At 50.3% G+C, this 26,420-nt stretch overlaps 1 protein-coding gene across 4 annotated transcripts in view; it reads right to left on the bottom strand.

Annotated features, from left to right (window-relative positions):
* Positions 1-26,420, bottom strand: part of DNAH9 (dynein axonemal heavy chain 9) — a 226,721-nt gene that overhangs the window by 116,373 nt on the left and 83,928 nt on the right. For all 4 annotated transcript variants that reach the window (XM_054221603.1, XM_054221601.1, XM_054221602.1 and 1 more), the window contains 8 exons: positions 23,996-24,157; positions 22,478-22,674; positions 19,350-19,512; positions 17,060-17,183; positions 14,889-15,031; positions 11,970-12,131; positions 10,800-11,033; positions 1,892-2,152 (listed from right to left, as the gene is read on the bottom strand). In XM_054221603.1, the coding sequence (XP_054077578.1) occupies positions 1,892-2,152; positions 10,800-11,033; positions 11,970-12,131; positions 14,889-15,031; positions 17,060-17,183; positions 19,350-19,512; positions 22,478-22,674; positions 23,996-24,157 (1,446 nt within the window). The remainder of the gene's footprint in view (positions 1-1,891; positions 2,153-10,799; positions 11,034-11,969; positions 12,132-14,888; positions 15,032-17,059; positions 17,184-19,349; positions 19,513-22,477; positions 22,675-23,995; positions 24,158-26,420) is intronic.

The following is a 26,420-nucleotide window of genomic DNA, read 5'->3' as shown; positions in this document are numbered from 1 at the left end:
GGAGTTGCTTTCCTCTCCCCTAGGTGGGCTACGACTGGGGTTTGAGGCGTGGTTGAGCCCTGCCTTGCTGTGATCATGGGAATAACTCTGATTTTCCAGCTGTGCCTGGTGTACAGCCACTGCTCTGCCCTGGGTGCAGCGGGAATTTGCTGCTCCAGGATGCTGCATGAACTGCAGACCAAACTAAATTGCAGGTACATGTCTCTCGGGCACATCTCAAAGTGTTGGGCCCCAAACGGGAATCCCTGGAGTGCCCCTGAAGGAAAAACCTTCCAAGATACCAAAAGCCTTCCCTAAACCAATCAATCAGTCTCCTGCAGTCAGAGCCGTCCTTATCTCCTGGTTATACATTTCCCCAGTGGCATCTTCCTTTGGAGTGGCTTTGCCTGCAGCAATGTACGGCTCTACCGAGAGGTCACCCCCACTCAGTACCTGCAGCCGTGTCCTGCCCAGCCCCAAGACACTGCTGAAGAACAAGTCCTCTCCACACCTGAGAAAACCCTGGTACTGGATAAACCCAAACATGGAATGAGACTCCTGTCTCTTACTGCGTCGCTTCTTATTGTGTCAAACCAAAAGCCACCCCATGCGTGCACCTGTGGAGCCAAGCTGTATGTATCGGACATTGAGCATCACACTCAACAAGGCTTGAGGAATGTCTTGGACAAAGAGAGGACAAGGCAAATCCCACCCCAATACAGCTGGAGAAGGTCAATCCAAACCCTCAGGCCACCGTGGTTTGTCCCTACAACAGCAGGGAACTCCTGAGGGAAAGATGCCCCGAGGAGCCCAAGACGTCACCAGCTCTCCCAACTCCCCCTCTGGATCTCTGATCCTCCTTCCCCAACCTTGTTTTCCACCTTGCCCAAGCAAGGCATTTGCCGTGGGTTGCAGGACGACACTGCCGCACTGTGCTGCAGTCTCAGAGCGCGGCATGAGCTTCCCATCACAGACCCCTTTCCAAAACAGGAGATGGGTCAAGTGGGGACTCAGAGGATGCCCACACTCGCTGCCAGCTGTGACCCACCAACATTGGCCTGCAGGGCTCACACGAGATCTGTCTGTGCAAGGATCTCAGCACCAGCTGTCCCGCTGGGGAGAAAGGCTCACGGAGTAACTGGGGGTAAAATCTGCCCTGCTGCTATTTTGGAGCGTTCTCAGCTCCCCTGTGCTGGTTGTGCGCTTGCCCAGCAATTCCCCAAGCAAACAGCATCGACAGCGTCTCTCACCGAAACGAAGGGTGCTCGGGCTTCACCCCGCCTGTCCCGCAACCCCCCCTGCACCTCTGCTGGGACCAGAGCGATGCTGTTTGCCACAGGACCCTCAGGACAGCTGACAAATAGCCATCCTGAGCGCACTGGCAGCCTCGCCTCTCTGCCCTCCTACAGCTTCATTCCCTGCAGCTGAGCCGCAGAAAAGTCTGGAGCAAGATCTGGCCTGTGCCCTTGCCCTGGAGCCCAGCCCTCCATCCTGCACATCCTCCACACCAGCACACAGGTCTGAACCAGAGGCCGTGCCCGGACAGCAAGGCAGAGGTACAGAACTGGTGATCCCTCTGAGACACTCTTCCTTGGGTCCTGAAGGAGGGTGACAGTAAGGTGACCTCCCCTTCCCTGTGGGGCAGGACGAGAAGCAGTAGAGCCAGCCAACGGTGGAGAAGAGGTGCATATGAAGCACCCACCTCCAGTTCCTCCTACTCTCCATGGCCATGAGCAAAGTGTAACTTGGTGCAGCCTTGTGGATGCTCCGAGTTACACCAGGGACCAAGTATGCACCAGCTGGGACGAAGCTGGAGGAGGGTCAATACAATGCCCAAAAACTTGGCCCATCAGATGACCCACCCACAATGCGGAGGGGAGATACTGGATTCCCAGGGGAATCTTCACCCTACCTTGTTGAGGGTGTTCAGAGCAGCCTGGGCAGCTTCCAGGGCAGGCTCAGCTTTGGCCAGGTCCTCCTCACAGTCCTTCTGTTTCTGCTCAACCTCCTGGGTGATAAGTGCCACTTTCTGCTCCTCCTCATCGGCGATTGCCTTTTCCCTGCTCACTTTCTCGGTCTCCAACCCCACCACCTGGATCAGCTTGTCAGCGTCCTCATTCTTCTGCTTCAGGTCCACTTCTTGGGCTGCCAGCTTGGCCTTCAGCTCATCCACCTAGGGGGGAAGAAACAACGTGAGGGGGGGAAGAATGCGTGAGCACGCTCACCATCCTGCTCCCCACCCTGCCCACCAGCAGGGGCTCACACTTCAGTGGGGCTGAGCAGTACCCAAAAGCACGGAGGGCCTGTGGGTAAAAGCAAGCAATGCCCTGGCAGCACAGAAAAGCAGAATTTCTGGTTGTTAGCAGGATACTGCCACTCTCCTTTGCCCATGGTTGCTTGGGTCACAGCTGGAGAGCCCGTGCGCGTGGTCCACACGCCGGAGCAGCCTGATAGCAGCGCCGAACCCAGCAGGGGAGAGACAGCACCAGCAGGGTGAGCTGCTAAGGAGGTTGTCCCACCCCGGTCACTGCCTCTGCGTGAAAACTGGACAGAGGTGCCAAGGCAACATGAACATGGCTTGGAGCAATGGGAAGGCGATGGAAGCTTTCATTTCAGGTATTCTTGGGATTATTTTTGTACAGCCCAGGAGCCTCCTCATGGACCAGGCATTTGCGGGAAGCTTAAAATCATAGAACGTGTTGGGTTGGAAGGGACCTCTCAAGGCCATCTAGTCCAACCCCCTGCAGTCAGCAGGGACATCTTCAACTGGATCAGGTTGCTCAGAGCCTCATCCAGCCTGGCCTTGAATGTCTCCAGGGATGGGGCCTCCACCACCTCCCTGGGCAACCTGGGCCAGTGTCTCACCACCCTCAGGGTAAAAGATTTCTTTCTTGTATCTAGTCTAAATTTCTCCCCTGTTAGTTTTAGCCATTACCCCTTGACCTATTGCAACAGGCCCTGCTAAAAAGTCCCTCCCCATCTTTCCTGCAGGCCCCCTTTAAGTACTGAAAGGTACTGAAGGTCTCCCCGGAGCCTTCCCTTCTCCAGGCTGAACAGCCCCAGCTCCCTCAGCTTCTCTCATTATAAAGCCAAATGCATCCAGCTTTGAACACGGGATCTGCTGACAGGTACAGCCCTTCTCAGAGGTCCAAGGCTCAAGGGGCATTAAAATGCGATGTGAAATGAGCTTGAGAAGGGGTCTCCTGTTCAGCCAGTAGCCAAGAGGCCGGGCAGCGGTGGCAGCTCCTCACACCCTCCTCCACCGAGCAGCTCCTCACCCCCAGCAGGGCAGGAGCCTCTCCAGACGCAGGCTGAAGCATTCACATGGTGGGGGAGCTCGCAGCGGCTCTTGTTTGAAGACAGAAAATCTCCTTCCAAAAGCACCCGTTTCATTCAGTGTGCACAGGCTCTGTGCAGACCAGAGAGTTTTTCACTCATAAAGAACTGCTTAGAGCTCCTGGGGTACGCCTTTACCTATATAAAAAAAATTACTAGAAGGGAAGTCAGACACTTGCTTTTGTTAATAATTCCGTTTTCATACCAGAAGAGAGAGAGCACAATTTGCAATCTTATAAACTGAAGCTATTGCTGTTCGCCATCAGCTTCAATTGGAGAATGGTTCCTTCGGAGTCCCTTTGTGCACTTCACCCATTGTCATCTCCTGCTGCCCGGCACCACAATGCTGTTTTCACCAGGACAAAGACGCGACTGTAAATCCCGACGACTCTGGGCTCGCAGGAGCACATAATCCCTTCAGGCGGCAGCTTCTTGCTCAGCTCCTTCAGGGATTGCAGGAAATTGAAGTGGGAGGCTTCGCCGATGGCAGATACGGCTTGTGACCGACCTTCTGTCCCAAAATCTGCAATCATGCGCTGGATACACGTACGCATGGGAGCTTTAGGGGTTTACACAACCACGACAAAACAAGCAAGGGATTAAAACCCACCAGCACTCAACAGCGCTACGGAGCGAGCAGATGTAAACACAGCCCCTGAGAACAGAAAATGCCCTGACAAAACCTGCGTTCAGCCAAGCACACGCAATAATGGCGAGGTCAATGACTTGCTATAACGCTGTCAGGATTTTGCAAGAAATTCTGTTAGGGCTTTGCCGGAAAGAACTACTGGGAAGCCCAGAAGTGTATGCTCTTGTGAAGGTCCCTGCCCAGCCGGGCTTGCGTTACATATTAAATTCCCAATGGAAATGCTGCAAGTTGGAGCTGCTGGACCCTCTGCCAACAGACCACACCACATCTAGGGGACAGACGGTGACCCCCAGCCTCCTTACCTACAGCAGGGGTTTGGAACATGAAAGGAAACAATCGTGTTTCCCCAGTGAGGTAAAGCTCCGGCACAGGTGAGCAGGGACAATTTAATAGTATTTGTGCAGTGGAAAGAGAGAAACGGGAACTACGTCTCACTAACGAAACTCACTGTCCTTAGTGATGTCCCAGGGGTGGCACAGGGAACGTACATTTATGACCTTTCCTCCTCCAGTTTCACCCCCTCAGCACAGCAAACAAGTTTCCCTTAATGAATCCACTTGCATCCACAGCAAAAACAGTCTGTCACATCCATTTCTCCTCCCTTCCCACACAGCCTAATGCCCAGGCATCAAAATGCCTGATGAGACACCAGTGAGCAGGGAGGCGTCACGCCACCGCTGTCGGGAAGGCACAGGCACAGCAGAAACCTTAAATGTGCTCCCATCGATGGCCTGCGGAGCCGTCCCCGGCAGAGCAAGGTTAGGAATAACGGCATGAAAAGTTCTCCTCTTTCTACAAATGTCACAGCAACAGAAGGTACTCAAACTTCCCCTCTCTCACCCCAAAAAGGACCTTTCATCCAAAAAGGATGGCAGCTTGTAGACAGAGCTGTTTTCTGTTTCTTTGGAAATCCAGCCATTAAACTACACATCCAAAACCCAGAGGTGGCCAAGCCCCACCACCGCTAACGTATTATCTCAGGGTGTGCAGCAAACCTGCCCACCACAGCTCCCATCTTCTGTCCTCTCACAGCCCAGAACTTCTCCCACAGTCACACAGTCTCCCCTCTTGCACTGACACCCCCCACACTCCTAGTCCACCCACGAATAGCAGCAGTGGTATAAACCATTTGGACCAGGAGCAGGGCCAGCCACCATCCGTTGAGTGTATTTCCAGGTTGCTCTTCCCTGGTCATTCTTGGGTCAGCTCCATGGCACTCCTGGTCAGGGCTACCAACAATATCCCAGGTAACACCATGATGCAACAACATCACATGCAGAACACCAGGACGCAAAAGGAGAACAGCATGGAAAACGTTATCGTGTGGTATAATGCCTGTTCTTGGAGCTGGTGCTCAGACAGAAAGGATGAAGACAGATGGAGACAAATAAGAAGTGATGACATTCTGGAGACTGAAGCTAGGAAGCCCTGTTGACCTGGCCTCATGTCTTGGGTTTGCATAGCAAGGTTTTGGTAGCGGGGGGCTGCAGGGTGGCTTCTCTGAGAAGATGCCAGAAGTCTCCCATATGTTTGATAGACCCCATGTCAGCCAGCTCCAAGACAGACCCTGGCCAAGGCCGAGCCAGTCAGTGATGGTGGTAGCACCTCTGTGATAACATATTTAAGAAGGGGACAAAACTGCTGCGCAACCGCAGCCAGAAGAGAAGAGTGAGAACATGCGAGAATAGGAACTCTGCAGACACCAAGGGCAGGGAAGAAGGAGGGGATGGTGGTGCTCCACGCACTGGAGCACAGATTCCCCTGCAGCCCATGGTGAAGACCATGGTGAGGCAGGCTGTGCCCCTGCAGCCCATGGAGGTCCACAGTGGAGCAGATATCCACCTGCAACCCATGGAGGACCCCACACTGGGGCAGGGGGATGCCCAAGGGAGGGTGTGACCCCAAGGAGAGCCCATGCTGGAGCAGGCTCCTGGCAGGACCTGTGACCCCATGGGGGACCCACACTGGAGCAGTCTGCTCCTGAAGGACTGCACCCCGTGGGAGGTCCCCACGCTGGAGCAGGGGAAGAGTGTGAGGAGCCTTCCCCCTGAGGAGGAAGGAGTGGCAGAGACAACATGCGATGAACTGACCACAACCCCCATTCCCCGTCCCCCTGTGCTGCTCAGGTGGGAAGTGGAGAAAATCGGGAGTGAAGTTGAGCCCAGGAAGAAGGGAGGGGTGGGGGGAAGGTGTTTTAAGATTTGGTTTTATTTCTCATTACCCTAACTCTGACTTGATTGGCAATAAATTAAATCAATTTCCCCAAGCCTGTTTTGCCCGTGACAGTAATTGCTGAGTGTTCTCCCTGTCCTTATCTCGACCTGTGAGCTCTTTTCTACCTTATTTTCTCCCTGCTGTGTCCTGCTGAGGAGGGGGATTGACAGAACAGCTTGGTGGGCACCTGCCGTCCAGCCCAGGTCAACCCACCACACCTTGGTGTGAGGGAAACCTGGAACACTCAATGTGACGGGAGGGTTGAACCCCAGAAACCATCATTCTGCAAGGCAGAGCTCAGGAAGGCAGAGCTCAGGATGACACAAAGCTTGGGGGGGTGGCTGACACACCGGAAGGCTGTGCCACCATCCAGAGAGACCTGGACAGGCTGGAGAGTTGGGCGGAGAGAAACCTTATGAAGTTTAACAAGGGCAAGTGTAGGGTGCTGCACCTGGGGAGGAATAACCCCCTGCACCAGGACAGGTTGGGGGTGACCTGCTGGAGAGCAGCTCGGTGGAAAGAGGCCTGGGAGTCCTGGTGGACAACAGGATGCCCATGAGCCAGCCATGTGCCCTTGTGGCCAAGAAGGCCAATGGCATCCTGGGGGGTATCAAGAAGAGTGTGGCCAGCAGGTGGAGGGAGGTCATCCTCCCCCTCTACTCTGCCCTGGGGAGGCCGCACCTGGAGCACTGGGTCCAGTTCTGGGCTCTGTGGTTCAAGGACAGGGAACTGCTGGAGAGGGGACACCAAAGGGCTATCAAGATGATGAGAGGACTGGAACACCTCTCTGATGAAGAAAGGCTGAGGGATTTGGGTCTCTTCAGGCTGGAAAAAAGACGCCTGAGGGGGGACCTTATCAACACTTATCAATACTGAAAGGGGGGGTGTCAGGAGGATGGGGCCAGGCTCTTCTCAGTGGTGCCCAGGAACAGGACAAGGGGTAACGGGCACAAACTTGACCATAGGGAGTTCCACCTCAACATGAGGAGGAACTTCTTTGCTGTGAGGGTGGCAGAGCCCTGGCACAGGCTGCCCCGAGAGGTGGTGGAGTCTCCGTCTCTGGAGACATTCCAAACCCGCCTGGAGGCGTTCCTGTGCCACCTGCTGTGGGTGACCCTGCTCTGGCCGGGGGTTGGACTGGGTGATCTCCAGAGGTCCCTTCCAACCCTATGATTCTATGATTCTAAAAGGCCCGGGGCATGTGTGCGTGCAGCAGGGCCTCCTGACAGGCGACACAGGCAGGGCCAACAGGGCCACAGGGAGCTGCTAAAAAAGGATAAAGAGAAGCAGCTGATGTGGAGGGGCAGGAAAAGACTGGTTTCTGTCTGAAAGAAGAGCACGGGACTGGGGATTCATCACTCCTCAAAGAGAGGAGCTCTCTCAGCTGACAGCGGTACCAGGGTACGCAGTGACCTGTCCTGCTCGGTTCTTGCCAGCACATTGCACCCTGCTGCCGAGCAGCCACAGACACCCGCTTTATGAACCGCCATCCCGACACACTACAGAAGAGTCATTACCACGTCCAGGGCAGGCGAGAAAAACACCACCAACTTTTCCAGGGTCTGCCAACACTGGTGAAAGGAGAAGGTGCCTTTTGGGTAACACGCAGCTGGTAAGCAGAAGAAAGCAAGAGCTACAAGAGAATAGCAGTAGAAAGAGAGACTGAGGTGGCATGGAAAATCCCAGTCATCCCAAAGATAAGACAGAACGCTCTTAACCTCCTTCCCATAGGCAACACCAGGTGAGAACCAGATGAAGGTGTGAGCAGATAGATCTATCAGATGCCTTAGCATATGGAATATCATTAACTGTCCACCAAAAGGGTCAGTACTCAGCCCTTAACAGTGCTAAGAATTGTGAAACACCTGTGAGCAGCTTCCTGAGCCCAGGAGGGTCTGGTACCCAATTCGTAATGTGAGGTAGAAAGGGAAAGAGGAAAGGAAATGGGAGATTCAAGGGTAACGTACTGTGACTCCAGGAGGGAAGGCAGAAATGCTCGCCTACCACCAGGACAGAATAAGAAAAATTATTAAAGAATAGAAAACCTGGAGGGCAGGCTCCCAGAAGACTCATTTTATCTGATTGTCCCTGCTTTGTTTCAAGAACACAAAATACATCACAAAGGTCAGCGATTAATTGATAGAGCAAGCGAGACTTGAATCTGGAATCCAGTGATGCAATATTAACAAAAGGCAACCTAAAAATTACTCAGCAACAGGCCCTGAACAGAGCACTGACCTCTTCATAGCGAACATCACTCCGAAAAACAAATGACTCATCCCACGCACCTTCCCGAGTCCATGCTGTCCTAACAACTGGAAGCCGGCTGCTGCTTTTCTGAGTACCGAGGCCAGCCACTGTCTTCAGGGAAAGACGGTTAGGCATGTAAGCTAATGGGAAACATTTCTTTAAGAGAAAAATTGGTCAACAGAATCAAGATGTCCAAATCTCAATGGAAAAACAAAGAGCCAGTGGCGGGGGAGAAGAGTAAAAGGAGGGGGAGAGGCTACTTTGAAACTGGAATGGGTAACTCAAAAAGTCCCCTACAACTACTTGCACAACAGCCCCCTCATGCTGAAGCCACGCTAAACACTCCATAGAAATATATAAAAATCATGATTAACTTCTCGCAGCATCCACGCGGCAGGAAGCTGGAGAACCCTGATGATGGGAGCACTATTCCTCAGACCTCAGGCACGACCAGGTCACGCCCAGGTATCAAAACCCTCCTCCTTTGCTCTTAAAATAAAAAAACGCCAGTGTATCGCTTCCAAGCACCATGAACACAACCTGGCGGTGACACATCGGAGAGAGAAGACTTGTGACTTCCTCAGCACCAAACCAACCACTTCCATGGGTGAATGTAAAGTTCAGACTTTAAAATCCATATTCAAGATCGAACGTTCTGCTTTGATTTCCAATACTGCTAAATATCCACACTGTGGTTTCAAATCAACAGCAGTTTTGACTATTGCGCACATCTGATAATTTAGGTGTTTAATTTTAGGCCCCCAGTGCTAATTTTAGATTCAGATCTGACATATTTGTCCTCACCGCTCTGCATCTTAATCAACTTCACAAACAGGCACTTCTCGCCCCAGCCTCACCCCAACCTGTAATGAACTTTGCGTTCCGTTACCCTTCTCGCAATAGCAAACCCTACGCGACCCACAGCGGCTGTGGCTTCCCATCTTCTGCCCAGTCCTCCACCACTGCTCAGCACCTCTTCTGTGGCTCCTCAGAGAACCCTTGCCAACGTAACACCCGAATGAAGACACGCCTGAAGAATAAAGCAGTGAAGCGTCCCCACATTTGACCAACACTACAGGGACTTGTCTCCTCTCAAAAGATTAGTTTCCTATTAGTTGCTCCCCATAAAAAATAGACCCAACCCATCTCGTCCACCACAGGGGCATCATCGAAACCAGCAGCACCCCACAGGTTAGCAAAATTATGTACCTCCGTAGGTAAGGTAAGCGTAAGGTCTGCTTTGCAGCGAGGGCACATCCGTATTGCTCTGGTTGGCTTCACTGGTTGTGATGGGAGCTCTCTGCTCCTGGCTCTTCAACCTCAGCTGCAGCCTCACAAAGGAGATGCGAAAACCTGCAACGGGGACGTGAAACACCCACTCCCCTCCTCTGTCCTCAAAGACCTGCCCTGCACCATGAAGAAAGCAACTGTTCGAAGTGAGATGTAGACATTCAGAGCTGAGAGGCACCAATAAAGCCCATACATCACCCTCCAGCGAGGCACGTATCCCAGTGAGCCTGACAGACATGATTTATGCCACGGGCGTTATCCAGAGCGTATGTATGGAAGGGGCTGAACCTGCTGGGCCTTCATTCGCCTCAACCCCCTGCATTTCTTTGGAGCACCTTCAGGAAAGGCCCATTTGCCACAGCAGAAGCTTGTAAGTGAACATTTGTAAGAGTTAATAGAATATGAAATGGAGAGAAAAACGGGAGTTTAGCAACAGATGTAGAGAGCAAAGCTCTGCAAGGCAGTTTAAGTCGCTACAGAGAGGTTTTTGAAATACTCAGAACAACATCTAGTCACTACCACAGAAGAATGCCCGGTGCTGCTCTGTAGCAGGTGATTTTGGGACGGCTAATCTACAATTCAGACCCGCATTAGTTTTCCTTAAAGAGGGATAGCAGAATGAAAGGAAAATGAATATCAGCCTTATTTTAAAAGGATGCTCTATGTAGTTTGAAAGAGAGGATTCTTGTTGATGTTATTGTAGATTTCCTGGATGCAATTCCAAAAATCACTGATCTTCCTGTATTTTATAAGCTACTTTGTCACTAGAGATGAAATATAGAAGAAGATGTACACAACCAGGTGCCTCCCTATCTCATTTTACGTACGGTGATTTTTCATTTGGGATTAGCACCACCTAAACAGACACACATCTCTTCCCTTCTCCTTTCCAGTATGGAATATAACTCGTGCTCCTCCAGGAACCCAGCTCAAGCCAGACTAGAAGAGTCAGGACCTAGCCCAAATTTTACACCCTGCAGAGTTTCCGTCTGTAAAGTTCTCCTTCAAACCAGGATGCAGAGATGCCCCTAACAGAGAACCACGGGAAACGGAAACTTTTAACCCCAAAGGGTTTGCTTACCTGTGCTGACGTGCTGTTGAGCTTCTCCAGGCCGTTCTCCAGTCGCTCCATTTTTGCTTTTAAATCCTTGCCCTTTTTCAACAGCAAATTCTGATAGAGTTTGATTTGCTCAAGGAACGACTTCGGAGTGGTGTAGTTATACCGTCGCTCGTTGCTCAGATACAATCGGGATATCTCGTTGACACTTGTGTGGACGTAGGCCATGAATTTGCTTATTGAATCTTTCACTGAATCCTAAAAGGAAGATGAGAAGACAAGGAGAAAATATTTTAAGCAGAGCAACTATATACGGCGCAGGCCTGTGCTGTATATAAAGGAATTTATTAACTTTTTTTTCTGGTGCAGCAAAATCCAGGATGTAACATCTAAGTTGATCCCTTTTCATTTGTTATCTCTAAAATAACTTTGTCTGTTGGTGTACTTTATACCTCTTTTTATATCTTTTTATCTCATACTTTATGTTATTCCAAGCAATTTTTCTAGCATTCAGCTTTTTAAAATAACAGTCTTTTAAGTATGAATTTGGGCTTTTCTTCTGTACAAATGGGGAAAGCGCACACTCGTAAAAAGAAACATGGTAGACTTTATTCTTCCAAAATCCTGCCCAGAAAAGCTAAATAAACAGAACTGAATCTCTGTTAGTCCAGGAGCAGGTTGTCGTCAATGATAACTTGACATATTTTTGCCCTTGAGAATTACAGATGCTCAGACGCACATGTGAGAAAAGCGTATGTTCTCTGCAATAATCATGAGCACTGGCTTATTTTCTGCTCTAGCTGCCTTTCTTGCTCGCAGAGCCGTCATCTCACTGGCAACACCACCTGAGCGTGGCGCCCATGGACCTTCTGCTAAGGTCCACGCTTCTCTCTGAAAAACCCGGACCGTATTTCAAGCTTGGTCCAATGCAGCTTAACGCACTACGGTGTGACCAGCAATTCCTCTCCGAGCCGTCACCCAGGCATCCTGGCTAAGTGTTGGGGAGCCATAAAGGTGAGCAAAGTCCTCTGCAACGCCGTCCTTGTCGCCTGAGGCATTGCTGGCACTGAACGGAGGGACGAGGTCACATCTGGTTGCCACCAGCATTGTGTGGCCAGTGCCTACACCCCGCGGAAGAGCTCAAACCCCGGCAGGGCTGGGGCACCCCCAGATGCCGGCGGGTGAGCCGCTCACCTCCACGGTCTCTGTTTCTCGCAGAAAGCGGAGGCTGACCGACTCGAGGGCCTCCCGTGGCCACTCCTGGAACCAGTCTATGGCCGTGCAGCTGACAATGGCGGGGAACCTCCTGCTGCGGACACGCAGCTTGTTACCGACAGGTGAAAAACACAGTGCGACCTGTGGAGTCCAAGGAAAGAGAAGGTGAGCAGGCATGGCTGGGAGCAGGCGCCGGGCTCCAGCCATGCCGCCCAGCCTGGACTCAGCCAGCCACTTCCAATGGAAGATCTCGCACCATCAGCTCAGGGTACAGCAACCACTATCCTTGAGCCCTCGCACTTCAGGCCAGCAAGCCTGGCCTGGAAAAGGCATAATCTAGCAGTAAACACTTTTTTTCCTCCGCAATGAAAACAAGCAGCGGTGTTAAGCATTGCTATGGTCAAAAGCAGAAGCCTGGCACGCTTCCAAGGCTGCAGCCGGAGTTTAATATAACCATTCTTCCCCGCTTTCGCAGTGACACAAAGCTTCGCCCAGCAGGGAACTGGCATCCAGATTCAAGTGGTACAACCAGGAATTAAAGCCAATGGATCTAAATTCTCCTGGCAGGACCATGGGCCTGGATCGTTTCCCCAAGAGCCAGCACTGGAAAGGGTTGAGGTGGCTCAAACTCAAAATCTGCTTTTATCAGAATGAGAAATTTTTTAAAATAGAGAAATCTCAAAACAAAGCAGAATGGAAATAAAAGCGCTCGTGAACGTGTTTTCCCTGCTTGTTGCATGTTCACACAGCAGGCCTTTTGCTTTTCAGGCTTTTATTTCAATCTAACAGCTGCTAAAAGTTTCTGAGCAGCAGTAAATCGTGCAGAGTTCGTGGGTCTCTGGGAAATGGCTCTTCACATTATCCTGGGGCCTGGTCAAGGGGCTGTTACTGCCCTGCTCAGCATCCTCAGCCCTGCACTGATTCTCCTTCCTCCCCATCTTCAGCGCCTGTCACCCCTCCACCCGCCGTTCCCTGCGGGCTGGGACCCTCGTCCCCCTCAGCCATCCTGCTCCGCTCCTTGCCACAAGGCACAAGCTCTCCCTTTTCCAGAAGGAAACTCCTCGCCTGGGGTGTAACGTCAATACCTTTCCTCTTGGCTGCCCCACCACCAGCTTTAGCAGCAACATAACACCCAAAGACCAAAGCCTGCCACCACCATTCATCACAGCCCTTCTCCTGCAAGCCCGCTGCACCTGGATTTACGAGCTCTGCTGATCAGGCACGACGAAGGACACAGAGAAGTTGACACCATGCAATGAAGTAGCAACACCTGAGGGAGGGCCGGTTTGGGAAGCAGCGTTATCTCACCCAACGCATCACCCCTCTCCCGCTTGTCAGCCCTGGCTGGAACCTGCACAGCCTCGCCATCGGCTTGGACATCTCCACAAGGTGTCACCACCCCCACTGTGAGCTAAGATCTGTTTTTCGAAGCTGTGGAAGCCAACCTGTAACAAAACCGCTTTTGTTTCAGTTCCAGAAGAGGCAACTGGACTCAGAGCTTCTGCTCCTCTGACATGGCCGCTGTGCGCTCACGCACGCAGGGGACAGAGATGTAGAAACCCTTTCTACACCTTCAAGCATAAGCCTTGGGCACCCCTATGTTGCTCTCTCAGGGCCAGGCAAGCTTCAGGAAGCTATCCAGGACAAAAGCCCTCTCCTGCACCTACACCACTCTCTCTCAAGACCCTGAGGCAGAAGGGGTGCTGGTGCTGGTGCTCTCTTGGGCCCAGCCCCACTCCTGTGCTGCTCCCAGAGGTCCAGCATGCGCTGGACCAGCAATGGCTCCATCAGCTTTCTGCACAGCGCACGATGCTGTCACGAAATGCTGGAGAGCGTAAACAGCCCTTCCCGGCTGACTCCATCCATCTGCTCTAACATGCCGTTAAGGAGAGCGGAAGGCAAGGAAAAGGGAGCAGCCGCAAGTAAATCACTGCCCTTCCAGTGTACCGCAATAGCCAACAGCAATATATTTAGGGAGGGACATGAGGCAGAAGACAACCAAGGTGCTAGAATTGCTACAAAACCACCTCAGCGCCCATCAGAAATTCCCCTCCAGAGGACTGGACTCCCTCTCTTTGGGCATCTATACCATGGCATGGTACTCACATTGTCTCTCAAAACTCAGCTCGCCGGCTGTTCCCCATCCTAAACACGTACCTGCTTACATCACAAAGTGAATGGGCCACCCTACCACAGTGAACGTGTCCCACCAACACAAACCAGGCAGTGTTTTAGAAGGAGGATCTGCCTTCATTAAGGAGAGGTCAAGTCTTCCCTCACCGCCCACGCTGCCTCGCTGCTCTGGGACTGCAGCGCTATTTACCCGCAGATGGGTAAATACCTTCTGGAAGAGTCTAATCCTCCTTGCGCTGTACTTTGTCCATGTGCTGGGCATACCGGGAAAGTCCTGAAACGGTTTTGATGTCTTAGGACATATTTATAAGGCCTTTCTGTGCTAGAATATGGGCTGCAATGTTGCGTCCCACTCAGTTCCCAACACTCTGGTTTTAAGATAAAGTTGGGGTTTTTTTCCCATTCTTCTGACTATGGATTGTCAACAACGTGAAGACTGATCCCCTGCGCAGCTTTTCCAAGCAGCAAGACCTAGTGCATGGCTTTGAAAATGGAAAGGCTGAACTTGCTCAGCTCTTGAAAGAGAAAATTTTCAACCCTGATAGTTCTGTCTAAAGCACTATGAGTACGTGATGACAACAGACAGCATTTCTTAATGCGTTAGTACCGCTTGCTGAGAGAATCACAGTTTGTACCACCAACAGGAGGAAAAACCTTTCAGGCTGCAGTCTGACCTCCCTACAGCATAGCCCAAAGCACCTCCACCCTCTGCCCCTGCACCGAGGCGGATGGTGCGGACCCGAACTCCCCCAGCCCCCGCCTCACCTTCAGCTGCCGTCGAACACGCTCGATAAAAAACTTCCAGCAAGTCTCCCTGGAGTCCACCAGCCCCCGGCCTTTGACTTCATTCCTCACGCTGTTGATGACGTTTTCAACTTCGTCATCAGGGAAGAGATCAGGGATCTCACCTAAAAGAAAGGGGAGCGTTTGATTTTGTTACAGTCTTAGAGCGAAGTGAAGTGGCTGCCTTCCTCTTCAGGAGCTCGAGGAAGCCCTTTCCTCGAGAAAAATCATTGTGCCAAGTGCCCATGGGCCCCGGCAGCAGAAAGGTGGCACAGAAGGTCATTATGCTAAAAAATAAAAACTTATAAGAGCAAACTTTGTTATAAAAGCAGAAGGTAAACATAGAATAGAGACAAAGTACAGAATGTCTTTTTTTTTTTCTGTTCTACAGTGCTAATTAGATTACCAAAAAAATTACATACCTAATATGCTACACACAATAACAAAATCATTTTAGTTTCACAAATGAATTAGTGACGTGTACAATTTGTACAGCTGTTCACCACCACTTCCAGCGGTGGGCAAATAACTCCCAGACCACCAAAACATTTTAGAAGTTAATAATCTTTTAAAAACTTTTAAAAGTTAATAGTTACGCAACTGATTGATTGCCAAAAATGTACCCAAACAAATATATTTTCAGTGATTCCTTAATTTATCACCTATTCACTTCCTTACTGGCTTCTGATTTGATTGAAATCATCGTTATTGAGTGAGATACTGCCAATATGAGCACTAATCACTTTGGAAAAGACACTAATCAGGAATCTGCTGATTTATAAGAAAGACTAAAATACATATTTTGTTCTAGTTTCTTAGGTGATGATAAGATGTGAAACAAGTAAGAAAAACAAGCATGCGGGCAGCAGAGAGCAGCCAGACCCACCAGTCAGCACCAGTTGGGCAGCACTAGCTCATGTCACGGGACGTCACGGTCCCTCCACGGTCCTGTCCTCAGCCCAGATGCAAGTTCTGAGCTGCTTCCCTGCACCATGAGTGAGGAGATCTGATTTGTCCCCACTTCCCCACACAGCAACCACATGAAAAACAGAACACCTTTCAAAACCACCGTAAGGCGACCCGGACGCCCCGACGCCAGCCTGCCTGGCCTGCCCCTCGCCGCAGGACACCGCAGAGCTTCACCCTCACTCAGGAGACATTTACGTCGTCTGCACCCCGTGTAAGAGGTGGCAGGAGCTACACACCGTCCTCCACAATAACCCCTGTCCTTACTCCTGGTTACAAATTCATCACAGGCAGGGCTTGTTTGCTGCTGAAACCATCTGGCCAATTTATAGCCACATATGTCAAGCCTGGAGTTAACTCACAAACTATCGCTCCCCTGTGCTGTCAACTCTCCGCCCCTCACCATCCACAGAGGTCACCTGAACCAGCTGGTATCTTCCCACTCCTCACTCCAAAATAAGGGAAAAAGTGGCAGTTAGTGGCAGTGATTCTGCAGGGAGGCTGGGGCATACACCCCCTCTGGGTTACCTACGGCCGTCGCAGTGACACAGCTGCAGAGCACCCGGCACGGGGAGTGCTCCTTCACACACACTCGTGCCGTGTTCTGCAGGGAAACAGCATCTGCACGTAGACCGACTCTTCTGCAATTGTTTGGGCAAGAAACAGCTCAAAAACTTAAATGCATCTGGAAAAACAGCGAGGAAAAGGAATGGAATGGGATCAGCAGTTGATGCACGCAGACATGGTCAGCTGGTGGCTTTACATCATCCACCAACTCGCAGATACTCCAGTCAAATATTCCAGTCAGGAGCAACGGTACTTTATTACACAACTAGAGTGTGGATGCACGGGATCCACAGGTCAAACTCCTCCTGTCGGTACTTTCCTTTGGCTCTGTCCTCAGCTGCAGTATCACAACAGACACGTCACTGAAGGAGCATACGCAGTACACCACGAAGCATGGAAAACTGGGTATGAGACATCACAGAAAGAAAAAAATCTACCAGACGATGGAGCACATCCTCACCAAGGAGACCTTAGCACTGCTTTTACTCTGGAGCTTAACCTGTGCATCTTCTAGCAAACTTCATATACTGTCCTTCTGTATCTTCTAGAACTAGAGATGCTACTATGAGCAAAACTACGTTGAAAAGGGAGAGGAGAAATCAAAGCAACAAGAGAAGTACCTGATGCTAAGAAGTCATTCACCAGCACCAAGAACTGCTCATCTGCCACTTGCGCGTCGGTCATCAGGAACACGGTGCCGATGTTCTTCACGCCAGCTTTCAGGTACTGGTTTGCCAGGTCTGCCTGGAGGTTGAGAAGCGGATGGACTTAGGGGTTGCACCTACGCTCTGCAAAGCACCACACCGACAACTGGGGTATTTCAGAATCATCTCGTTAACCAAAACCAAAGCAATTGCAATTACTTAGCATAAAACTGCACTTTGGACACTCTCCTTCTTCATGGCTGAGCCTTCCCGGTTATATGGGGAAGTCTACTGCTGTCATCATTGTAAGACATTACGAAGTAAGACGTGGCATTACGCCCAGGTCTGTATAACCCAAAAATGAGAAGCACGCCCTGCCCAGCGCTGTGAGACAGAGGGACGTGCCTGGGGCTGGAATTCTTAGAGGTCCGTGGACACGGCTGAAGACATCACGGCAATCGCTGGTTGTGGAGACTGCTGGGGGAGTCCAGAAAGTCTCGCTCTGCCCTGGGCTGTGGGTACCGTAACTCACACAGGGAGGCTAAAGCACCGCAGGGACTGGGAGAGACAGCAGGGACTGGGAATGTTGGTCCTTGGGATCCCCATGCTGTTGATTTCTCTGGTTTCACAAGTATACATGAATAATTTATTTAATTATTTTTTTCCCTGAGCTGCTGCAACACATTTGTTTTGTTGTTTGCAAGGAAGGGAGAAGGACGCTTTGTGCAAACATGGATTGTTCCAGTTGTGTATTTCTTCCTTCTTTTCCAGCGTCCAAGCAGGGACTCACCCTTCAGCGGGTGCAGTGATGCTGAGAGCTCACACGGAAAAGCTGTTTCATTTCAAAGGGGACAGTGTCCTCCGAATGAGGGACACCATCTTTTTGGAACTCAAGTTCTTCATGAGATGGGAAAAACACCATCACCCAGCACAAATTCCGCCCTTTCCTCCCTGCCCCTCCAAGCAGGATACAAGACACACAGGAGACCCTGAAGGAACGCACTGGCCAACATTACAGAAACTCTCTTTGCGATTCAGCAAACACACATGCTTTTTCCAAAAGAATCATTTGTTACTTTCATCACTGGAAATTTGGACTAGAGCAATTCTAACAGCGGGAGGGGCCAATGGCAGACGGGGCAATCTGTCACCATCTTGCTCTTCCATCTCTGAGAAAAAAACTGTCTCCGTATTGCATAAATTCTTTGAAAATGAATACAGAGCGAAGGGAACATCACATTATTTTCCACCTCCACAGACAGCAAAGCAAAGAGACGCCTTGAAAACAAGTTTATTAATGCTGGTATCGAGCTATACTCCTAGCTGGGAGCGCAGGCTTCCTCAATAAATAGACAGGTAGATGCTAGAAAATCCCATGAGTGGGGCTGAAAAACGCAGAGGAGAGCTGAAACCACCCAGCGGCTGGGGACCAGGCTTGTGCCACATGATGAAAACAACTTGTACACAACCACAGGTCATCAGGTCCTGCCACTGATGGGGAGGGAACCCGGCGTTCATCGGCCGTCACGTCTCCCAGGCGGAACCGAGTGAAGCTACCGTGATTGTGATTTTTACAACGTTTTTAATAGCAATCCTTTTGCCAGTGTCCTGATTAGCGGCCAGCCCAGCCCAAACCACAACAGCCAGCAGCTAAAATACTTGTAAAAAGTGATATTTTAAAATGCGGATTTATAACTCCTAAGCTCACTAACCTGTGCATAAATATAAGCACAGGCACACGTTGTGTACAGTGAATCATCCACACTGTCCCTTCCTTATACAAAACACCAAAGGAAGAATGGGATGTGATTTGGGAACTCTCCTCTCTCTCCTGCTTCTTTTCCACTTCCAAATCACTCCACAAGAGACACCTCACAGCTGAGTTAATTACCACATCTTGGTTTAATTAGAAATAATAATCAAATAGAACTTTCCTGGTCCTTCACGGTTTCGTGAACAAGCGTGAAATGTCTGCCCGCACCGCTGGGTTCACCAGCCCAGCCCAGCGCTGGCACTTGGGCTGGGACGTTCTTGGGCCTGGCCAGCAAGAGGAGGGGCAGAGGACATCAGGTCTGTCTGCACCCCTGTGCAGACACGCGTCAGCGAGGTATTTTGAGAGGTGTGGCTCCTCTCTGCGCTCCACCACCTCTTCTGGGGCTTTTTAATATCTTCACAACAGTGTCACTCAATATACAGCAAGTTTTCAGGGCAAGTTCTGCTTTTTATTTCCTTCCCCCCTGCAACCTGAGCCTTAAAAATCACCCACCTTCAGGTCAGGGACGCCGTACCCTTTCCTCAAAGTGACCTGGAAGACCTCCAGAGAGCTGATGAAGGCTGCCAGCCTGGTCAGGCTCTGCTTGCCGCTGCCGCCCACGCCGACCAGGAGCGCGTTTCCTCTGGGGGACTCCAGGATACGGTTGATGCGGCAGCTAAATCGAAGCACACAAAACCTCTCATTAATAAGAGTATTTTTCTATTTCTCTGCCCGGTGCTTTTCAATACATATTTTATTCACTATGAAATTGTATTCTGAATGGGATGAAAAACGTCAATCTACGAGACACGACAGCAATCAATCCCCATCTCTGCTGAGACCTATACAAAGGACGTAGCTGACAAAAAAAATAGTTTGGTGGCAAATCAGGCCATGCCCAATCTTTTTGCCACCTGCCAAGTCTGGCTGGACAAAATTATTTTAAGGTGAAGGCCTGGACATCTTTGCAGAGAGGACAACGGAAAAGCACGTTACACAGACATGCAAAAACTGAATACAAAATTGAAGGCTCTGATAGACCTCCCCAGTAAAGGTTTGTCATCACAAAGCATTTGGGATTCGTGTTCAGTGAAGAGTCCTGCTATGCATCAAAGCATATTCGTATATGTCTAGAACGGCATAAAAACGTGTCTGGAAAACACATTCCATGATTGTTATTTATCCAAACCACCACTACTTAAGAGTGAGATTTTCTCACTCTTGAAAATGAACTTGGAGTTATTGCCCAGGTCTGTTCGCTTCTCCTGTCTGAGAGTCGATGGGGAGCTCTGCCTGCCTCCAATTTATTCTCTTTAACTGATTGCTGACAGCCCCAGGTGTTAAAACCCCAAGTTGGGGGGGGGGGTTAGAGGGTTTTACATGTAAAAACCTCACTGCAAGCACCATTTGTCCCCTTTACATCATTGCCTTTATTCGTCTCACTTAACTGAGTATTTTGCTAGACTAAATAATTTTTCAAATAAGACTGCGAGAAACGCTGTACTGCTTTATTACAACTCGAGGGTCGTACCATCTACTGCATTCTCACGATCACGCTGCACACCCAAAACCTCACTTTCCTGATTATTCGCAATATTAACTGGAGGGATAGCGCCGGGTTTTGTAGCAAATCCCGACTTACGTGAAGTTCAAAAGCAGCACAAGACTGACATCGCCGTCACCTTTCTGCCAGCAACGGAAGCACAAACACCCGTGGACATCAGGCTGCGTATGGCTCAGAATACAAAGGAGTAAATGCCCGTAGTCTAAGGGAACACGCGCCCCAGCGAAGCCGGCACACCGCACTGCAGAAGTCACAGGTTGTTGAGCTCTCGGAAGAGAAACGGTTAAACTGCTAGTCGAAAGGAGTAGTACATGTATTTTTTTTAGTTTGCATGAGAGTAACGGCATTAAGCTGCCAGGTCCATCGAGAACTGAAATCACGCACACTGGTGTGCAGCAAGACAGCGGCTTCCTCCTGGCTCAGAGTCACAAATTTGCACCTCTTGCACAGTGTTTTCATAGAAAATCAGCTAAAACTACGATTTACAGGGCAGGTCCATCTTCTGACGTGACCTAAGGCCACATCTGCATTTCAGCATCTGGGATCCTGCTGGGATTCCCAACAAGCGTTTAAATCGTATTCGAAAGCCGGAGATACACCTCACTATCTGTACCACAGACGCGTACACAGGTTCACAATTACAAACTGAAGGCTTGCTATTTTCATGTAGTCCCGCATGTCCAGTTTCCAAAGGGAATCCATCCGGACCTCCAGGCATCTAAATGCAAGCGGGATTTTCAAAGGATCAAAGCAGTTAAAATGCCTCAATCCATTTAAACTCATGCATGAATGCACATAATGTTGCTTTATATACATTCGAAACTCCCACTAAGAACCTGTGTAAACATGGCTCTAAACCAGAGTGGTTTAAGCACCAGTATATATATATATACACTATACTATACTGGCTATATATACTATACTATACTGGCTTAAGCACCAGTATAGGTTAGGGGCGGACATGCTGGGAAGCAGCTCTGAGGAGAAGGACCTGGGGGTCCTGGTAGACAGTAAATTATCCATGAGCCAACAATGTGCCCTTGTCGCCAAGAAGGCCAATGGCATCCTGGGCTGCATAGGGAAGAGTGTGGCCAGTAGGTCGAGGGAGGTCATTCTCCCCCTCTACTCTGCACTGGTGAGGCCACAACTGGAGTACTGTGTCCAGTTTTGGGCTCCCCAGTTCAAGAGGGACAGGGAACTACTGGAGAGAGTCCAGCGAAGGGCAACCAAGATGATTATGGGACTGGAGCACCTCCCTTATGAGGAAAGGCTGAAAGAGCTGGGACTCTTTAGCCTGGAGAAGAGAAGGTTGAGGGGGGACCTGATTAATGTTTACAAGTACCTAAAGGGTGGCTTTAAGGAGGACGGAGCCAGGCTCTTTTCAATGGTTCCCAGTGACAGGACAAGGGGCAATGGGCACAAGCTAGAACATAGGAAGTTCCGTTCAAATACACGGAAAAACTTCTTTACAGTGAGGGTGACAGAGCACTGGAACAGGCTGCCCAGGGAGGTTGTGGAGTCCCCTTCTCTGGAGATTTTCAAGACCTGCCTGGATGCAGCCCTGAGGGATGTGCTCTGGGCAATCCTGCTCTAGCAGGGGAGTTGGACTAGATGATCTCTAGAGGTCCCTTCCAACTCTGAAGATTCCGTGATTCCGTGAAACCAGTTGTGAAAGCAGCTGGGGAAATCCCGGTATAACTAGTTCTGGAGCTGGCCATCAAGTGAAGACACTAAGGCGCCTGAACATTGTCACGCACAATAAACGTTCATGCCACATGCAGAGCATCAAGGGCCAAAGATAAAACAGCACCCAGGCTTTGAAATAATCACCAGAATGCAGCCCCTCCATCTGACGGCCCCAGGCATCCGCGCGGTTTCAGAAGCACGCTGCAAACACCAGCTAGAGAAGCAGCACGGCGTTTGTGCTGGACACGCGATGCGGGCAGGTGACGCTTCCGCACACCTCCAGCTCCGGCAGCCAAAATTACAGATAACTACATCTACCAGGAAACCCCATGGAAGCAATTGCAAAGATAAACGCGATGATGAGACCCATAAAGCCAGAAAATCCCCTTACACGTGGCACATGGCGTCCTCAAACAGCACCAGGTTCATGGCAGCATTGACTTCATTGTAGTTGTCCAAGGCTTCCCCAAGGATCTGGTTCAGCTGCTCCCAGGTTGGGACAGGCCTATAGCTGGGTTCACCGATGCCTTTAGCAAAATGGCAATAAACATTCATTCGCTTGGTCTGCTCTAAAGTTTCCTCAATGTCCTGTCCAAGAAAAAAAATAAATGTGTATATATATGTATGTAACAAGTACAGGAAAAACACTGCAGGAACAGTGTTTTATATATATATATTTATACACACACACATTAATATATATAAAAATATAAATACATACGCAAATATATATATATGTGTATATAACAAGTATAGGAAAAAACTTCTTTCCAAGTAAAGTATGGTGTTCCGGCAAATGCCTTTTTCTGCCCATATAGTTGCCCCCGCATGTAGGAAAAGGGGGAAGAGGGACACGAGGGAAAGGAAGAAGCCACAGCACCGACTTCTTTTGCTCTGACACCTTTTTGCAAATCCCAACAGCTCAACTCATCACAGTACGAGAATGTGGCCACAAGGAAAGCCCTGCAGCAATAGCCGCGGCGTTAGGCTGTTGCAAGGACGACGATAAAATGGGGAGGAAAAAGCGCCGTCTGCACTACTTGTCACATCAGTGACACCTGCATGACACATAGCAGCACCGCTGGGTGACGCCAGGCCAGAAGGAAAGCAGGTCCAGAGCTTTCCTTTGAAAGATATTTTGGAAAAGAGGAAAGCACTAAGGATTTGTGCCTGCATTTCACTTTGCTCCCATCTGACCCCTCTCCTGCTTTTGCCACGTGAGACTCAAAGCACTTATAAAAAGGAATTCAGTGAATTCACAGAGCCCAAATCTCCTCTCCCCAGTGCCCTTATGGAGCGCATCATTTACCTGTACCACAACATCGGTGGCCCAGAATATGGATGACAGATTTTGCTCCTGGGCTCCCATCATAGAATCACAGGGTTGGAAGAGACCTCTGGAGATCATCTCCTCCAACCCCCTGCTTCAAGTTTGTGCCCGTTACCCCTTGTCCTGCCCCTGGGCACCACTGAAAAGAGCCTGGCCCCATCCTCTTGACATCCCCCCTTTCAGTATTTACAAGCATTGACAAGGTCCCCCCTCAGCCGTCTTTTTTCCAGACTAAAAAGACCCAAATCCCTCAGCCTTTCTCCATCAGAGAGCTGTTCCAGTCCCCTCAGCATCTTGGTAGCCCTTTGCTGTCCCTTCTCCAGCAGTTCCCTGTCCCTCTTGAACCGGGGAGCCCAGAACTGGACCCAGCGCTCCAGGTGTGGCCTCACTAAGGCAGAGCAGAGGGGGAGGATGACCTCCCTCCACCTGCTGGCCACACTCTTCTTGATGCATCCAGGAGCATTGCCTTCCATGCAAGTGAGAGATGGGCAGACCTTGGGTCAAACTTTGCGTTCCCAAGGAACCTTTTTTCCTGTGAGCATGTCTGTTATTACCAGAGTTATGAACCTCAACACTTACCTCATAGAATTTCTTCACCATCTCCAGCTGGATTTTATCAAAGGTGCCATAATCCCTTTCTTCAACCATCTTATCCCGGTACACCCGGTTTGACTCGTGCAGGTAGAGCTTCACTAGGTCTTGGGGTTGCTTCAGACATTCAGGGGTAGAGAAGAGAAGGCCCTGTGGAGAGCAGAGACAGTCAGAAAACCCCTTCTTCACCCTAAGGGACTAACCTCACCCTGGCATCTGGGCGGTCACGCTAGAATATGGCTGAATCGCTCTAAATGCAGAGTTATTATGGCAACCTGCAATGGAACATCTGAATAAGGCCCTACTCAACAGAATCAGAGAATGCGTTGGGTTGGAAGGGACCTCTCAAGGCCATCTAGTCCAACCCCCTGCAGTCAGCAGGGACATCTTCAACTAGATCACGTTGCTCAGAGCCTCATCCAGCCTGGCCTTGAAGGTCTCCAGGGATGGGGCCTCCACCACCTCTCTGGGCAACCTGGGCCACTGTCTCACCACCCTCGGTGGAAAGAACTTCTGCCTAATGTCTCATCTAAACCTGCCCTGCTCTAGTTTAAACCATTGCCCCTCGTCCTGTCGCTACATGCCCTTGCAAACAGCCCCTCCCCAGCTTTCCTGTAGGCCCCCTTCAGGGACTGGAAGGGGCTCGAAGGTCTCCCTGGAGCCTTCCCTTCTCCAGGCTGAACCCCCCCCAGCTCTCTCAGCCTGTCCTCACAGCAGAGGGGCTCCAGCCCTCCCAGAGTCTCCGTGGCCTCCTCTGGCCCCGCTCCAACAGGTCCATGTCCTTCTTGTGCTGAGGGCTCCAGAGCTGGACACAGTGCTCCAGCTGGGGTCTCACCAGAGCAGAGTAGAGGGGGAGAATCCCCTCTCTGGATCTGCTGGCCACGCTTCTTCTGATGCAGCCCAGGATGCGATTGGCCTTCTGGGCTGCAAGTGCACATTGTTGGCTCATGTCCAGCTTTTCACCCACCAGGACCCCCAAGTCCTTTTCCGCAGGGCTGCTCTCTATCACCTCATCCCCCAGCCTGTAGTGATAACAAGGGTTGTCCCGACCCAAGTGTAGGACCTGGAGAATGTGCCCTTTTTAACCTCTATTTCCCCAAACACTTTATATTTGTTTTACTCATTGTGACACCCCAAAAAGCATCCCCGACGCTGGGGCTGGTGTCCTGAGCTCAGCCGCAGAGAGCACGGAGAGTCAGGCACCAGCCCAGACGTGCGGCTTTTTGCATCCCAACACCATGCCACGGGTGCTCTGTCAAAAAGAAAAAATAGTTTAGAAATTTTAGTGGCCATGCTTTTTTTTTTTTAATTTTTTAATCAATTCATTTTAATTAGGTGCATTCTGCCTGCAGGAAATATTAGTTGCTGTCTGCTTATCACAGTATGTTTACCATGAACTCTATTAAAATGCATAAAAGAATTATATTTCAAAGAGGTGTCGCCTATAACTAAGCCTATTAACAGCACACAGGGTTTTCAATGGCATGAATTAAACAGACAGCTTTTATTCCTAACATCTAATTATTTATACATAAAATACAAAACGTATTAAAAGCAATGTAAAGCAGTCCCTCCCAGCTCACTGGCCCACGGCTCAAATCATTTGGGTTTCACATTTGTCATTACAGCTGCCAAACTGTTATTTTATTTATTTCAGAAAAAAAAAATAATAGTGAGAAGAGCTGACAACTCAAAGAAAGATGAAACCCATCAGGTCCCAAACTGATTTGTAAAAAAAACCACCATCAACCGCAAACGCCTCAGTCACTCTAAAGACTTCCCTAGCCACAAAAGCTGTTGTGCTCCTGATGGACGCACAAGTAAGGCGACCTCAGAGGGAAGAAAACCCACACTCCGCAAATCTGTAATCAGTTTATTAACCTAACATCTCCCCTTCTCTCCCTTTGCAAACCCGACCCTTGCTCCTCGCAGCAGAGCTACCGGCCTCTCCCACGAACGCAACTGGCTGCATCCCCAAAGAGCACTGGGGACACACCGTGTGCGAGGTTGAGCTTCCAGGAGATGCCATAATGCTAAGGCTGGGACGCATGAAAGATGCGTGATCGCGGGTCACTGCATCAGTGATGGATGTGGTGCCAGCATGAAAAAAAACCCTCTGAAAAATGGATTATCCCTTGCCCTTTGCCACGTCAATGCGACTTTTATCCATCTGGCTGTTGAGTCCTCAAGGTTGTATTTCAGCCAAATCCGCCAGCTTCTCCCCCTCGCCAGGAAGGCCAGAAGCTGGTTAGGAAGCCCTCTCTGCCGCAATGAGGCACCGATATCAAATATCACGACACTGGTGATAAAATAGTGAAACTCCTGGAGGGGTGTTTGCTGGGAGAAGCGGCTGTGCCCATCAGGCTGTGAGGGAAGTGGGGAGCCGGGCTGCCGAGGAACCACCGCCCTCCGG

The sequence above is a fragment of the Rissa tridactyla genome, chromosome 15 (assembly GCF_028500815.1).
Source record: "Rissa tridactyla isolate bRisTri1 chromosome 15, bRisTri1.patW.cur.20221130, whole genome shotgun sequence".
Lineage (NCBI taxonomy): Eukaryota > Metazoa > Chordata > Aves > Charadriiformes > Laridae > Rissa > Rissa tridactyla.
The sequence above is the reverse complement of the archived record's forward strand: the minus strand, read 5'-3'. Positions and strand labels throughout refer to the sequence as shown.